The sequence below is a fragment of the Didymella exigua genome (genome assembly GCF_010094145.1).
Source record: "Didymella exigua CBS 183.55 unplaced genomic scaffold M421scaffold_59, whole genome shotgun sequence".
Lineage (NCBI taxonomy): Eukaryota > Fungi > Ascomycota > Dothideomycetes > Pleosporales > Didymellaceae > Didymella > Didymella exigua.
In genome coordinates, this window is record NW_022984833.1 from 144,174 (window position 1) to 161,068 (window position 16,895).

General features: G+C 52.7%; 2 protein-coding genes across 2 annotated transcripts; one reads left to right on the top strand and one right to left on the bottom strand.

The window, feature by feature from the left end:
- Nucleotides 1-1,649: 1,649 nt before the first annotated feature.
- Nucleotides 1,650-11,167, bottom strand: M421DRAFT_426490 (uncharacterized protein). Its single transcript, XM_033594411.1, has 7 exons — nucleotides 10,943-11,167; nucleotides 9,418-10,894; nucleotides 9,031-9,371; nucleotides 4,466-8,984; nucleotides 4,021-4,411; nucleotides 2,879-3,973; nucleotides 1,650-2,831 (listed from the first exon to the last, which is right to left on the bottom strand). Exons 1-7 carry the CDS (start codon nucleotides 10,998-11,000, stop codon nucleotides 1,794-1,796), a joined length of 8,919 nt encoding a protein of 2,972 aa, XP_033443124.1. The 5' UTR covers nucleotides 11,001-11,167; the 3' UTR covers nucleotides 1,650-1,793.
- Nucleotides 11,168-11,238: 71 nt separating this feature from the next.
- On the top strand, nucleotides 11,239-16,580 carry M421DRAFT_426491 (uncharacterized protein). Its single transcript, XM_033594412.1, has 2 exons — nucleotides 11,239-16,331; nucleotides 16,383-16,580. Exons 1-2 carry the CDS (start codon nucleotides 11,370-11,372, stop codon nucleotides 16,431-16,433), a joined length of 5,013 nt encoding a protein of 1,670 aa, XP_033443125.1. The 5' UTR covers nucleotides 11,239-11,369; the 3' UTR covers nucleotides 16,434-16,580.
- The last annotated feature ends 315 nt before the right edge of the window (nucleotides 16,581-16,895 follow it).

A 16,895-nucleotide genomic window follows, 5' to 3' on the forward strand; every position in this document is an offset into this window, starting at 1 on the left:
CTGTATATCGATGGAAAACTGCGCTGAGTTGCTTGCTAGCTAAGAGGCGACCATATATACATGCCCTGAGACGTGCTAGTCCAAGGTAGTCAACAGAGGTGACGATCAAGGCCTGTCGGACCGACTTGCACCGCAACAACTTTTACATTTTGTAAAGTTTCTCTTCGTGGATCGCTTAGGAATCTGTCTACCTTCAACGTTTCCGTCGGCTCTATAGTCGCATATCGTGGTAACAGGGAGTCTCAAGAATACCAACTGGCGCGTTTGCGATAGATCACGCTTGGAGCGTCTTGACTTCCCGGAGCTCTATGTCATGATCGGACATGCGAATGATAGCGACGATACTGTCTTCAACTTTTCCGACCTGCGGGGTCGTTTCCTCCGGGGTTCGAATCACCACTAGGCAGCGTCCGTCAAGCTTATTAGCCGCTGACATCCGGTATGTACTTCATCCGATTATGCTGTTGGACAAAAAAAACGACTCGAAGACCGTCAATGCTCATTCAGCATTCAAGATTGAACTGTTCAACATTCCGGACGCAGTTCAAAACACCTCGGTCAGTAAGGGCACCCAGATCCAGATCATGGACTTCTACTTCCAGGACACTGAGCGACAGCGAGACTCGCCCCGACCAAATGTACATGACCTATATCATCAAGTAAAAATACACAAAAGTCGGAACAAGGACTGCAGATCTTGTCGCTGGGAGTGTGTTCCCGTTCACTGGTGCCGGCAACCAATGGTCGAAGAGTGATCCCGATAACACAGCCTCGCAACACGTGCTGTGTAGTGGCGAGAACAATAATGACTACAAGGAATTGGCGAAGCTTTACAAGAACAATGTCTGGAGTCAAAGTGAAAGTGGAGGAACATTCCGGGTTTCCGATTCTGAGGTCACTTTATCTCCGCGGCACTGGATCCAACGGCAGATCTACTGCAAACAGGCAAAAGTGGGAGACTGGCCGACCACAAAAGCTCAACAATGGTCCTATGAGCAAATGGCCCCTCAATGTTGCCTGTGGTGGCGGCAACACAACATCCGATGCGATGGGCAATCGCACATTGGATATTAATGCTGATTGGGACAATGAGACAGCTCCAACAGCTATGGCTATGGAATTCTATGTGCGCGCCAGCGGTCCTGATGATAAGGAAGTAACTTAGTCTGGACCAACAATAGCAGTCGCTCTTTAGGTAGTAGCTTGATTGCAAATGTAATGATCCTTAAATTGTAAAGCATATGTTCCAGGCGTTGACAATCACGCCAAATATGTAGTAATCTTTCTGGTATTGTTCTGGCGTGAGACTGTTGCAGCTTTTCTGCTAAGAACCTAATAGTAAAGATCATCGTAGCAATTTAGATAAATCTAAGCTAACTGAGCTCGGTGGGTTATCTGCTAGTTAGCCTTGAATTTGACTATTGAATTCAATGACTTCGTACTCAATTGGGGGGTCTGCATGTACGTCTCAGCTGAAGTTAGCCGGGCACTTGCACAAGTCCAATGCTAACCTAATTAGGTACGCATTCATCTTTGCAATTTCCAACCAGTCGGGTCCCAGTTTGGCAGCAAGGATGCTAGTTTGCGTATTAGGTGTCGGAATATCACGCACAACACCAGAGCAATCGAAGTTCGACATATTATCATATCGTGATGCTTGTACGGGAGGAACCTTGCGTGAATGCTCGATGCTTCAAGACGCCATGCTCGTACGAGAAGAGCAACGCAATTTTATCCTGTACGCCCCAGAACGCCGTGCTTGCCCTTTTAAATCCACTAACTTCCACCGAAAACTACGTATAGCTCGCCCAGCCCATATACAGCACCGCCAAATTGTTCTCATCCGTAGCCTGTTGGATAAGCTCGTTAACTGTCGCCTTCGTACTCAGCGTCTTACTGAGTTTCTTCTCAACAACACTCAGCGCCCTGCCCGCCTCACCCGCCTGATCCTCCTTCTCCTTCTTCTTGAGACTCTCGTGTAGAACCTCCTGCTCTACGACGCTCCCAGGCGGACCCGGCGTCCCGCCTGGCATGACGCTTTGTCCGCGCGCAGTGCTGGTCGCGTCGCCTTCTTGCATGCGCTTCGCCTTCGTGGGAGTGACGCTCCAGTTCACAAGCGGATCGTAGCGCAGCACGTTGAGTAGGGTCATGATGGACTCGCGTTCCTCGCGAAGGGTGTCCATGGTGAACTCGCAGGAGCGGCGGAAAACGCCTTCTGTTTTTGTGTAGCCCATTGCGTCGACGAGGTCACGGGTTAGGCGGAAAGGGACGACTTCGGGGATGGGCAGGACGCGGCCGGCTTCGAAGGAGACGCCGAGATCAATGTGGACTACTTCGCCAGATTTTTCGTCTAGCAGGATGTTGTGGCAGTGCCGGTCGCCGAGACCGAGGACGTGGCCGAGAATGGAGATAGCGGCTGTTGAGCGTGTGTATGCTAGGCGGCGCTCAAACCATTCATCGGGATCTTCGAAGCGCTCGAGCAGGAAATACCTCATGACAGGGTGGAAGTTGTCGGTCACCTTCTTCCAGACTTTGACGCGCGTGGCGAGAGAGTCTGACTGGCAAGCACCAATCTCCTTGCGACATCTATCTGACCTGTAGTCGTTTGGATAGTATCTTTCGTGTGCAGGCATGACCCATGAGTGTAAAGGCAGCGTATTTGGCACAAACTCCATCAGGCCGGATCGGGTGGATAACGGGAGCACTTTGTACGTCCGGATGCCGATATCGCGAATACGTGTGGCTGTGTGATACTTGAGAAGTCGAGACACTTGGTCGAAGACTTGCTCCATGATCGCGTCTTGGCGAAGATCATCGTTACCGGATTTGAACTACATAAAATTAGCGGGTAGATTCGAGCCAACATCAGGGTACTTACCAGCTGCTTGTACGGCTTGCCATCGCTGCCCACTGCCGTGATGACCTTTGGTGCGCTGAGACCATTCGCAATGCTCATTGTTGACCGGAACCTCTGGATGCGAGGAAGGTCACTGTAATCCATGTTTGGGCGAACCTCGATCTGTAGCGTAGCTGGGGGAACATTAAGCTTTGGCACGGCGCTTGCCAGTTCCTTTGATTCCTTGTACCGATCGAGGGGTAGCTCACGACCCTGCTGGGTGCTCTCCTTTTCACCCTTGAACATGGCTAGGTTGTGGTAGATCTCGTTGGACTGATAGATCGAGCTCCAGTACGATCTTGCGCGCTTGTCCACCCTCAAGTCATTCGCGATGTCTGTCGCAGCTTTCTGGCGCGATCTTGCTGCTTCGTCTTTTGAGCGTGCTATGTCTTCTCTTGTGATTGGTCCGACTTTCATCTGTATGGCGAAGATCTGGTGCATGCCGTGGAATGGATGCTCGATGCAGATGCGTAATACCAACTTTAGGAGGAGCTTTTGGAACGGCGTGTTCTCGCTCTGCAGTCGAGACGAGAGTTGATTCATTAGCAGGGCGAACTTGCCGCTAGGAACCTTGTCCAGATATTGTTTGACCGCGTCATTCGCAAGATCCGTGTCGGCATACTCGATCCAAAGTGCGAAAACACGAAGCGCATCGTTGTTGTACTCATCGCTTGCGGCCAAGGAAAGTAGATAGTTCTCCAGACACTGACGCAGGAACCCCTCTCGGCCTTGCCGCATGCGCTCATATTCAGTGTGATCAAGCTCGTACCACGTCTTTGCTCGACGGGCACTGCGTTGGTAGGTCTCTCGCATACTTTTGCTCTTGTCGGTCTTTGCGAGCTTAATGAAGTCATGGTGCTCTTGCAGCTTTCGTTCCATGACAGTCTTGACACGGTCCAAATCTTCTGCGGCCTCTGGGCTTTGCAGTTGCTTGTCACAGAAAAAAGCAAACTCGTGGAATACTTGTCCTGGTCCAGCCCCCGACTGTTGGCCTTTGAGTTCTCGAATTGCTGGCTCGAGGTACTCTTGCATGATAGCATCTGGTTTTGCGAGACGAGCCTCTGCAAGATGATGACCCTGCTCAAGTCAGTACAGGTCTCACATCATATAATGTGGATACGCACCAGTCTAGCTAGCAGTACTGGCAAGCTCAATTCTACATTTTGAGAGTCGAAGCTGGCATGGTCGATGAGGTTTTGGCGCATGCGTATGGAGGTGTCCGTTTCGCCCTGTTCCCATAGTACATTCGCAACCTCATGCTGAGCTGTAGCTTCAATGTCCAGCCCGGCACTCTTGCACTTGGGCACGATATCGGACAGATAGGTCACGCTGGCTAATGACTCGTGAATAGCGCCATGTCGTCTGCTGATTGATGAAGAGGAAACTAATGCTTCTACCTCCATATTGCGGATTGTCGCTGTGCGCGTGTGCAAGGAGTCGATGATAGCGTTGTTTGTACTCAGGACGTTGAAGAGAGTCTCGCGGCAGGACAATAGTTGGCGAACATCCGTGAACCTGTGTTGATGATCAGTCACCCCAATCTTCAAGCACGGTGAGATTTGTGCTTACTCGCCGGCTCGCATCCATCTCTCGCGAGCTTTCATACGGTCCCAGACATCTAGTAAGTACTCTGGGTTATCAGCTCGCAGTACTTCGTCAGCTTCTGTAAGAGCCGCTAAGGTGCGAAGGCGGGCTTTCGTTGACACAGCGGAGCTGACTCTGCCTGTGAGGAAGTTCATCGTAGCAAGCATCTGTTCGTTGAAATGTTCCTGAGCCACTCCTGGCGTCTTGGCGATGTGAAGACCTTGGAAGGCCTTGAAGAGCATGGCGGATTCGGTGTGATTGGACTCAGGTGCTTTAATATCCCATTGTCCTAGCTTGCGAGCAGTGTGGAGCGTGCTCTCTACAGCGTCGTCTCCCTTGTCACGGAATTGGTCAGTCGAGAGGAGTGAGTGGGTCACACTGTTCATGTTCAGCATAATAAGTGACTTGACCGTGCCACGTGTATCGGAGGGACCGAGCTCGTTCTGGCGACGCATCTGGCTGTCGAGTCGAGCGCCGCGGAAGATGAGACTTTTGACACCGTCTCTCTCATAATCTAGGCGGTCTAACACAGCTGACAGACTGGAGCCCCTATCGACGGCGTAGAACGAGTCGGGTTCGTCCAAATTCTTGTAGATCGCGAGCTGCAAGTCTGTGGGTAGCGTTGGAGCAGGGACCAAGGTTGAAGATCTTCGGGAAGTACTCTTGACCACAGGCTGACCCGAAGATGTTTCTGCGAAGAGCAGCGCGCTCCTGTACATATCGCAAGCGGTTGCTGCCCGCGAAGCTTCGAGGTAGTTGATCTCCAGCCATCTATCTCGATCGACTCGGGTAGTCTCTTTCGGAACTGGCTGGCTGCGGAGATACAAAATCGCCTGAATAAGAATACGCACATAGGGTGCCTTGTTGCTACCGCAGTCTTGAAACCAAGCCGCGGCAGCTGCTGACACAGCCTTCCGAATACTGCGGTCTTCTTCAAACTCTGCCAGCAGGACGAGGTGAAGTATATAAGGGAACAGGCGTTCTGCCATGCCTTCGATGCCGTGCAGAAGGGCAGGCAAAGCACCGAGTATAGAGTCCTCGGATGCTACCGCACAGAGCGCGACTGCAAGATCTCTGACCCAGACGGCGACAACCTTGTCTTCTGTAGGGGCAGCTGCAGATCGGGGGTCACCACTGGACGCAATGAGTGCCGAGACGGACGGATTGGGGATGTTCAGTAGAAGCGCCTTGCCTACGGCATCAGGAACCGTGTCGTAAACTTCGGCCTCGTATTGTTGACCGCCTTTGGGCACCCGAGCGATGATATATCTGACGGCGTTCTCGGCCAGGCTGACTTCGTGACGCGTATCGCTATAGAAAAGATCGACAACCTCTCTCATGATCGTCTCTCTGGAAACCTTGCCCAATGGGTCTTTTGAGGATTGGCCGGATGGTATCAGGCGCCGAGATGCGGGCACTGTCTGTTTGATTTCGCCCTGTGCACTGAAGGCCCGTCCAAGGACTCGTGCAGCCCATAGCAGGTAACCTCTCCCAACGTTCGGTCTGCGGCAGGATTCCCAAACGAGTCCAGCATAGTCGGAAGCATCCTGATCCTCGCCAAGAACATCCTCACGAGCTGTTGCGGCAAGCTGGAAGCGTTGACATAGCAAGTTCAATGCAACCTCGCGAGATGTTCTATTGAGGAGTTTGCGGCCAGATCGTACATCATTTAATATCTCCACAAGCAGCGTGCTCTCTTCACTGCCACGGATGCTGTTGCCTTCCACACGAACTTGCGACGCAGCAGTGACAATAGATTTGAACGCCCTAACTGGTGCCAATCTTTCCTTCAGAGCTATGGTGTCTGCGTGGGATTTCAGGTATTCAGTGAGCCAGGTATGAAACCTGTTCGCCATATTCATAGTTGCCGTATGTTGCGACTGCTGCGTAGTACTTTCTTGGTCAATGGTCAGGAAAACACGGATGGATATCAGGATCGAAAGTCCAATGCCGGTCACAAAGCTCAGCTGCTGTCTTAAGTACTGAGAGCCGCGCTCGAACAAATGCTGCATGATACCCACTGTATCTGCGGCGCATTGCATATCCGTCAGAAACGGGCGCAGAGACTGTAGCGTCATCTGAAGTGGGTATCCCTCGTAAGCCACCGGGCCAGCTAGAGCAATGACAATTCTGATTTTGCGAATGACGGACCTGGCGTGCAAGGAGCCCAGAGCTGGATGTATGCGATCCAGCAGAGCGCGCATGATGTATGTGAACGTGCTTGGGTTCCAGAACCCAACAGGGTCGTCGCCCGTCCGTCGGCACAGTCTCTCAAGTTGGTCCGGCAAATAGAAAGCATTGAAGGACGGCTCCGTCCCTGAGTTGAGATCCTGTGTCGAATGGCTGATATTGACCATCTCTGTCAAAATTTTGGCGGCTGGCGTGAAAGCAGGCTTCTTCTCGAAAGACTTCTCGATACGATCTTCTTGATCGATTGTTTGCAGTATGCAAGCGAGTATTTGTGGAAACTGTTTCTGGACGAGATCAAAGTACTTATCACTGCCCATGAGGTCCTTGAGCAGGTTGGCCCAGCTCGGTTGTGCCTTATCCCGAGCATAGCCTCTGCAGATATCCCACGATATGGTGTAAGCTGCTGCTTTGCTGACATTTCTGCAGAGCAGCTCACTGACGGACGAGCCCAATGATTCTGCCAGAAATTCGAGCTCATCTTTCCGGCCGAACATTATCGCCTGACCCACTGCTTCTGCTTCAACGTCCCGAACAAGGTCCGCCAGAGCGTCATAGCCAAATGTCAGGAACGGTATGGAAACGATTGTGTTGCCTCGATCCAGCCAGGTGAAGAGTATCTGGGGAGCAAAAAGTCGGAAGAGTTGCTGCGCGCTCGCCATACTTCTGGAATTCGCCACATTGGCAATGCATCTTCGAGCGTGTCGAGCAGCTTGCTCAACTGATCCAGCTGTTGCAAAGATGCGGTAAATGCTTGAGCGCAACAACGTGTGCCATTGTGATGCCAGCTTTGACAGCACGAGCAGTCGAAGGGCAATCCCTTCTAGGCCATCATCTTCACCAGGCAGACTGCTGTCCACGTCCTGAAGGATCTTGTCATGCTCAGATAGCACAAAGTCTTCGAACATTGAAGGCAAGCGCTCGGCGATGTGGTACTTCACGGTGATGTCGCTCTCAGAAAGGAGTTCGAAGAGACTGGTTCGGACAGATGGCACCTTGGGATTTTGCCCAAAGTTTGGATGATGTTTGAGCAGACCGTAAAGGTAGTCAGCGATAATCTCACGTAGGTGTGTCGATCGTCTGACACCATTCTTCTCCAACTCTTTGACATAATAGGCGTACATATCTTCGACATTTTCGTAAAGGACCTTGGCCTCGGAATCCTTATCATCCGGGCCCCACACTAGGGCAGTGCCAACGAGAAATTCCACCAGCATCCCATTGGCGACCTCAGAAGTGTTATACTCACGCGCGCGAGGAGATACAAGGGCATCGCTGAGTCGCTCGAGGACATTCAGGCAGTCGATCCGTGCGAATCGAAAACTGCTGCGAAGAAGCGATCGAATAAATTGACGGGAGCGCAGCAACTCCTTTTCGTCCAGTGAGATGAGATACCTCACGAAACTCGAGGGGATCAGACCCTTGCTACAATCGCTCCTTTCTGAAAGTGCTGCAACTAGGTGCAAGTACGAGGTCGTTGATGCGCGTAGTGCAGCAATATCCGTCTCTGCCTGTACCGTGTGTCGCGGCACATCGTCGTTCATACTCGCTGAATTCGTAGTCATCTGAGAATCGTCTCCATTGTCAATGTCCATGAAGTCATCATCATCCGTGTAGAAAGACTGCTTGACCTCAATGCGATCGCCCAAAGCCTTAGACAGATGCCGGGATATGATGGTGACACCGGTCCGTTTAAAGACAGTGTGACCGAGTTTGCTGTAGGACCTCACATCAGGTAGGCTTTTGGCGCACGTCTCAAGGACAGCGTCGATCTTATACTGCTCGATCTGGGGTTTGGACAACGTACTTACGAGGGCGTGCACTAGCTTGTCGGTGGAGGACTCGAGGGCAATCACTCGGCGGTCTTGAAGATCGCTGAGGCTGGCAATGGCAGGCGCGACGATGCAGAGGTTGGTGACGATGCGCATCATGTCAGAGGTAATGCTCTGAACGTTTGATTGTGTGGCTTCCTGCCATCGCTCTGTGGTTCTGTCGACTTCTGATAGACAGTATTCCAGGATTTTAATCTCCATGTTGGTTGGCTGATGCTCGGTGATGGAAAAATGCGACACAGGTGGCTCTGCAGGCATCTGTGTCAGGAAAGGCAATCCATCCTCCAGCAATAGGAGATAATTCGTGAGAGTGTGGTACCGAGCTTTCCACGAACAGGCTTGAGAGATAGGTCCAAGAACCAGAATAAGCGTTGGCTCCGGAAGATTGGGTGGCACGTCCAAACAAGCATACACGATCTGCAAGATATCACGAGCGTTGCAATGATGCGCGTTTGTTGCAGCGTACAACCTCTGATCCCAGAGACCTGAAGATGTTAATCGATCATCTCGGCTGATAAAAGATGTACTTACTAGGTGTCCACATGCTGACCAGCCAGCTTATTATCCTCTCGGCACTCTGATTGAAATGAGTCGGGTTTTCCTTCATACGCTCGCGCAAAATGGCTGTCAGCAAAGACGAGCTTGAATCTGTGAGTGATGAAGGCCCCGTCAGTTCGATGGAGATGAGCATGGATTGGATGGTGTCAGAAACGGCAGTGAACGGTACGATTCCGACTTTCAGTAGGACGTTCATCAAATGACACGCCGGCCGAGACAATGAAGGTGAGGCAACAGCCCGAGCTGCAGTCTGCCATGCAGAGATCCAGGACGGCAGGAGCGTGTGATGTTTTGCGGTCGCTTGAAATGCGGCACTAGACAGTTCAGCAAGTCGACCACGAGATGTGAAGTGTGACTTACGCAGCCAAAGCAACCATCGCCCAGGTGGAGTGCGTTACGTTCTCCTCCGACATGCACGTGTGAAGCTTGTCCATCACAGTCTGGAGCCTGTCCTCATCGACAGGTCCTTCTTGGATCGAGAAGGAGATTATCTGAAGCGCCGCTCGTTTAGCGTTCGAGCGCGGCTCTGAGATGTGCCGAGTGTATTCATCAAATGACAGATCAGTACGGGCGCGTTTTGAGAGACTCTCACCGTTTATTCTGCGGTCGTGTGCGACCTTTCGTTTTCGTTCATCGAGCATAGACGAGAAGCGTGCAATGGCGTGGACAGTACTCCACAAGCCTTCAGGCTTTACGTGTTCAGTTTCCATAGAGAATGCCAAAGTACTGAGGGGATGACTACTTGCATCAGCTGCGCCGATGTGACGGAAGCAGAGATGATCTTCTTCGAGATACTGGTGCATCGTGGTCTCTTTCCTCGTTCGGTAGTCTGTATACATCGTTTCCAGTACTACCTCAAGGGCGACACATGTTGTTGTGTCTTCGACATCGGCGACAAGGCTTGAAATGTGAGCTTCTGTGTACGTCAATGTAATCAAGATCTCATCACGAAGCAATTGCTCGGTCCACATGACGTTCATCAAGGGTAGCAAGCTCTTTATGATGCGCTTCGACAAATCCAGCATTTGCAAGGCTGTGCGGGCAAGGACAGCGTTGATTCCAGCCATAGCAGCTGCGGCGACGCTGCCACGCCCACTCCTCCGCTTCAAGAAGTACAGGAGTGCCGTCATGATTGCTTCAGCTTTACCTGAGACAGGCGCATTGGTTGCTTTGACCAGTGAAAGCAGGCATTGAATGAAGTCTTCAGTGAAGTGGGAAAATTCGTCAGTTACTGATTGGATACGTGCGACAGGCTCTCGGGGACTGCCTCTTGCCATGGACGCATCAGTGGACTCAAAGGGAGTGCGACCGCGACTCGAGACATTGGTGCTCCAGCTGTTGGACGCTTCCTCTTCGGCTCCTGTCGACGAGCCAGCCAAGGAGTCGATGCAGAAGTCGACGGCAGCTTTCCAGCAGGCTAAAGACAGGCGCTCAACGTGCGGTTGGTAGTCGAGTAACAAGCGCAGGGTCTTTGGGAGATCTTGGAGTAGCGATTTCACGCGCGGGGGGTCCCTGTTGGGCAAGACTTCAATGATGGTGTCAATGATAGCCTCGACTGTCGAGCTTCTGACTGTCCGTATGCCAGCAGCTATGACGAGCCGCAAGGCGATTGCGCATTTTGTGAGATTCTTGCTGGGTTCTGTCGCTTTCTTGGCCGTGCTCTTAAGGACTTTCACGCGTTCATCTTTCAGAAATTGGAATAATGCCTCGCATAGCGCCAGATACGCCTTGTTTCCAAGTGCCTCCAAGCTGGGCTTGCCGCGGTTGTGTTGGAGGATGTGGATGAGGTCGTCCAGGCCTTTTCTGCGAGTCGTGATGTTTGTTTCTTCGAGGAGGACTGCTATGGTGAGTAAAATTAGGAGGGCGAGCGCTGTTGTTCACTTACGCTTCGCATCCTGGATAGTTGGGGCACGCTTCGCATCCTGGATGGTCGTGGCACCCATCTTGCCTACGGTCGCCGCTGAAAGGTGACTCGATGGAAGGCGAGCATGGCCAGAGGGCAAGAAGTGGGGCGACTGGCTTCTCAGCGGCAGGACATGATTCCCTGAAGCTCCGCGACCGCAAGACACGTGCGAAACCCGCGTACCTCACTCTGGTGGTGGTGTTGCTGCGGAGCTGCGACGGAGGTGCTTGCCGTGATGGTCGCCGCCAAGAAGCAAGTCGCGTCCAAGCTCCACCCGCGTCCCGCGAAAGTTCGAGCTGGGTCATGGGAGGAAAATACGGCCCAAACACGCCCACAATCGCCTCCACTCACCTGATACCCCGTCTATGCTGCCGGCGCACGATGCGCAGTGACCCCCAACGACCCTTACATGGCTGAAGAAGACGATCTCGCGGCCCTCCAGGGCCTGCACCGCGATCTCTGCGCGCACATCGACCTGCAGCTGCCGGTGCTGGACCGCCTGCTGAACAACCTGGAAGCGCATCTGGAGGAGTTCAAGACGCTGCTGGACAAGAAGCCGAAGAATGACGCAAGCAGACGGCTACTCGCGGGCGGGAAAATCACCATCGACGACAACGAATATGAGGTCAACGATGACTTCAAGCAGCAGACGCTCGAGCTGGCCGATGCCCTGGACCTGGACGAAGTCGACGCCGCAGCGCTGTTCATGGCCGCTGCAGCTGAAGCCGCCGAGCTGGACCGCACGCAGCTGCAGACCGCCGTCATACGCTTCCATCGCCGCCGCGAATACGTCCTGCTTTGCTTGCGCATCCTCATGAAGACCGCGCTGGACAACGGCGACAACGCGGAGACAGATGTCGAGGGCATGCCGGCGTTTCAGAGGGCGGTCCAGATCATACTGGGCGTGGAAGGCGCCGTGAACCTCGTCAACGCGTATGGATACTGGAACAAGTGTCTGACTGGCATGTCGAACGTTGAAAAGTGGCTGCAGCAAATCTTGGAGCGCGTCCAGAGCACCCAGATTGTTGGACAGGTTCCACTCCCAGGTTTCGTCGAGATCATGGACTTTCAGCGCCAGAGTTTGACACGACAGCACGAGAATCTATCTGCCATCTGTACGCACATGATCAAGGCTGGCTACGTGAACCTCGATAACTACAAGGCGCTGTTAGCGAAGGCGAAGACTCTCGAAAGACACGACATCATCACGATTCACTATGTACCCATCATTATTCGATTGACAGGCTGGACAGCAACTGAGAGCAATGTCATGTTGAGAGATGCACGGTCCCTTCACGACTCGCTGATGGCGGAGCGGGATACCTCCAGCTGGGCGCTAAGGAATCTGCATGCAGCGACTCTGGCTTGGTGGTTGGCAGAGTACAGTGGCCGATACGTGGACCCCAACGACCAGGAACCTGCCGTACGAGGCGTCGATCTGAAGGCCGAGGCTGAGAGGCGATCTGAGCAGTTCATCAGGTCACTCAGCGAAGGCGCATTCCACTTCATGCTCTCCATCAGCCAGGATGTGCGACCAACAAGATGGTACGACCCACAAAAGACCAGCATGCTTTCGACGCTGCTGCAAGACACCGCTATCCTCAGTCCGGAGACCACACAGCCTGACGACTTCTTCAAGATTCTGATGATGGAGCAGCTGCAGACTTTCGTAGACTCCTTCATCACCCACATGCCAGATACGCTGCGGAAACTGAAGGTCGAGGAGGACGACCAACGAAGAAGGCTCCAACTACAATTCCAGCGATCAACCGGTGAATTCCCATTGCACCTCGAAAGATTCATGATCATTGTTGCCTATGCTTTCGATGGCTTTTCCGATGCAGCTGGTGATTTCTGGACCGATAAAGAGAGCAATCTTTACGGTTTTCTTCAATGGGCGGCAAAGCGGCAGCCAACGCCTCGCATCGCCATGTTCTGCGAGATGTTACGAGCGATCTCGACCGATCAAGAAAACGCAGACTCGGCGCACAAGTTTCTGCTCGAAGAAGGCGCCTCTGCGACAGGAAAGATCCGGCGCACAAGCTCACTGAGCTATACACACATTTTCAATGAGCTGGTGGAATTCGATCGAGACATTCATGAACCGAAGAAGGCTATTCAGATGGGTCTCTTTACACAGTCTCAAACGCCAGCCGATCAGATTGTTGAGCCCGAGAGTGCAACTATGTTGGAAAGCTATCTTCGCCTGCTTGCGCATTTGTGCAGGCACAGTTTCGCTGCACGTCAATGGATCCTCGAACTCAAGGAGTATAACTATTTGGGTATCTGCTTTGGCTTGTGTACCGACAAGGTCGAGAGTGGGCTCCGAGCAGCGGCATATGACGCATTGGCAGCTTTGCTGGTAGGCAAGGATGTCAATCGCGCAAGCATCGTCTGGAGTGCTCTGGACGACTGGACTGTTAGTGGCTTCTTTGTTGCATCGAAGCCCAGCAACGCCCTCGTTTCAGCGCCGAGAGATGAGTTCTGGGCTACTTTGGCTGACGGTTATGATGAGGCAATCGCTTTTGTACGACTACTGCATAGCCTTATTGAGCCATATCCTGACAGCGAAGGCCTCAACGATGGCTTGCCGTTCCCGGAAACTCTGGGGTCTTCACGCAGGATGCCAGGCATAGAGGGTTACGTCGATTTTGTCATGCAGCAAGTGTTCGCAGAGCGCTCGCAAGAGATCCTTGACCCACTACAGCGCAACGTCATGAGATGGACATGCCTGCGTTTCATCGTGACCTGCCTGTCAACGTTCAACGAGAACCTCGTCGTCTTCGCGAACAAGTCCAGCATCCCTGTCGACGCGGTCATCGACTCCTCATCGCTCGCTGCCTATATTGCCATGCACCCCTTCACCCGGGTCATGGAATGGCTGTTCAACGACAAGGTCGTTAAAGCTCTCTTTGCTTCATCACATCACGATGTCAGTGAGGTTGATGCATCGCCGTCAGATTCTCCCTTGGTTCAGACACTGATGCTGAGCATCGAAGTCATGGATCAGGTCATGAAGCTGCAGGCCACCTACCTTGACATTGTCAGGCCTGCGCTTAGGCAGCAATCACCACTGCATGGATCTCCAGTCTTCAATCTCTCGTTGGCGTCATTCGAAGATGCCATCCTCAACAATTTGCAGATCGTTGTTGACCTAGGTTTGTACTGTGGTACTGGTCATGAGGCTCTGACTATAGCTTCCTTACAACTGCTACAGAAGCTTGCATCATCGAGGAAGCTCGCCGCATCACCAGCTGGGTTTGGACAACGAACTGGCCGTAGTAAGGCTGTTGGCATACTGGAGCGCGACAATGAAGCAGATAGAATTGGTCGATCTTTGCATGGCTTGATGCGATTCAGCGCTGAAGAGTTGGAAGCCGGTGAGGAAGCATCAGGCTACATCGTCAAGCTTCGCGTGCTCGAGTTCTTGAACAGCTGTCTTGCAGCCGTGTCGACAAGGCCTACCATCGCCCATATCCTGCTCGGCTTCACTTGTGAGAGCACCACCGTCCGCATCGAACCAGACAGCTTATGGTCGAACGGGCAATCGCTCTTCCATGCTATTCTTCTGCTGGCCGTCGAGTATCCTGACAACGATACAGAGCGGTTCCTGGCCTGGCGATCAGAGCTCAAAACACGTTGCTGGGATGTTCTCCAGAAGCTGTGGCGTTCCCCGCTGACCAGCGCCATCGTTATGGAAGAGCTACGAGATAACGAGCTCCTTTTCGTCGAAGCTCCCCGCTTGATGCCGATTAATGTCGATGTTCGCTGGGAAAGTCTCTCGCTCGCAGAAGGTCTGGAACTCCTCGCGACGGGTGACTTCTCTGAATTCTTCTCCGGCCCGCCGGCGCTTGCGCTGCAGAACTTCCTCCAACGGAGAGCCGCCTTTCTGGACTACAAATCAAGAGAGCTGCGCTTGACGATCAAAGAAGGCATGCCAACTATGAAGTCAAGAATACAGTCCTTGCTTCTTGGTCAGACGATCCTACCCGGAGAGGACTCGCTGCCGAACCCCACCATCTTCGACCTCTTCGATTTTATCGAGTTTGCGTACCCAGAGCGTAGCTTGCCTGACCAGCATCGCTTCTTTGAAGGTGTCAACCTTGCCTCGTGCCAAGAAGACAAAGATGGTAGCCTCTTGTACTCGCTGCCGTTACTGCAGCAAGTCATTCTGCTGAAAATGAAATTCTGGCGGAAAGACGGTCTGATCACTGATGATCTTCAAGAGACAGAGCTGGCTCAACAGGCGGAGCTGCTACTGGCTGTTTTCGCTGATTGGAACCGTCGATCACAGTTGACACGTTATCACAAGGACATTCTCCAGTCCTGGGTACAAGTGCTGGTGGTCGCGGTACACAGCTGCGACTTCGATGACGGGGCAAGGGCCTCGTTCATCCTTCAGACACTACAAGTCATCCTTCCAAAGCTGGAGCAAGCATACAACGGTGACGTCTACACCGCGTTGCAGCTTGCCGGTCTGGCTGAATCGCTCATTCAGAAGGTCGACTTCACATCGACAGCTTTCGACAAGACAGGCGACTTCTCGAACGATCGTCTTAGCCAGCTCTTCCGTGCCGCGCTCACAGGAATCTACAGCCCAATATCCATCCCGGAGCTCCGTGAGTACTGCTATCAGATCTGCTTCCGCTACATCCACGGCACCTTTGAGAAGGCAACACAAAGCTCCCCACTCGGTCGCCACACACTGAACTCCATCAAGAATGGCGGTAATCATCTTCTCGAAATCATCTGCGACGACGCATACAGCGGCTCCGGTACGTGCAAGGTATCCGCACTTTTGCTATTAAACGCACTCGTCGCAGTCGCCACACGACAGCAATCAAAGTACATTCTCGAGACCTTCGTTTCACTCAACTTCATCGGCGTCCTCGTGGACAACGTCAAGCACATCCCCGAGGAGCTCAAAAATGCAGTTGCACCGCAAGTCTCCAGCCTACTTTCATATTATGAAGCCAGTCTGGCTCTGCTGCTGCGCATCGCCCAGTCTCGCCTCGGCGCCGCATACGTCCTCAACGCCGGTCTCTTCCCCGCGATCCGCGACTCGCAAATCTTCGCTGTCGATCCTGACATCGGTCTCGAATTCGATAATCCCAATGCCCTGAAGAAGTACTACGAGCTGATGCTCAGTGTCTTAAGAGTCGTCAACGCAGCGGTGATTGCGAGGGGGAGGCAGAACGATCAGATGGTATTTCAGGCTCGAGAGTTTTTGAAGGAGAACAGGCAGAGCATGGTTGCGGTGTTCAAGAGGAGCATCAACGTTGGCGGCGGAGAGAAGGTGGAAGCGCAACAGGATCTTGTGGATTTGGTGGATTGCTGGACGATTTTGGTAGAGGTCACCAGGTTTCTCGAGGTAGGTCCTGATGCTCTCCCCGAGACGAGACGTCGCACTGACACTTTGCAGTATGAGGACTCGTCCGTGCTGAAGAAGACGAGAAGCAATTTGTTTTCGTAGATCTAGCGATTTGCGTGTATCAGCGATCGCGAATTCAAGCGAGCGATAAGTCACCAATACAAAAGCATTGAAGTTGCGCATCAACATCATTTCTGACTAGATTACTGGGGTTTGAACATGGCCGAGATGCTACTCAATCGTATCAGCATGCAGCCACACGCTTTTTGTGTACTATCGAACTCACTACTGCGCCTGAGGAAAAACCTGGTCCACCGCTTTGTTCGCACGGCCGATGCCACTGTGCCAGCACTCGCTGTCATAGCCATTGATAGCGAGAGACGTGCTCAAAAAAGCAGCTTGCTATATACTGCGTCTCGTTCGCGCTGCTTGCAGATAGCGCGGCCAAGCCCAGCGCGAGCGACGTCCTCGTGGAACTGCTGGGTCGACTTAGATTGCTTCACTGCCATTGTGATCATGGGCGGGGCGGGATGTTGAATTGTTCTTTTTACTGGGTGGGTATCA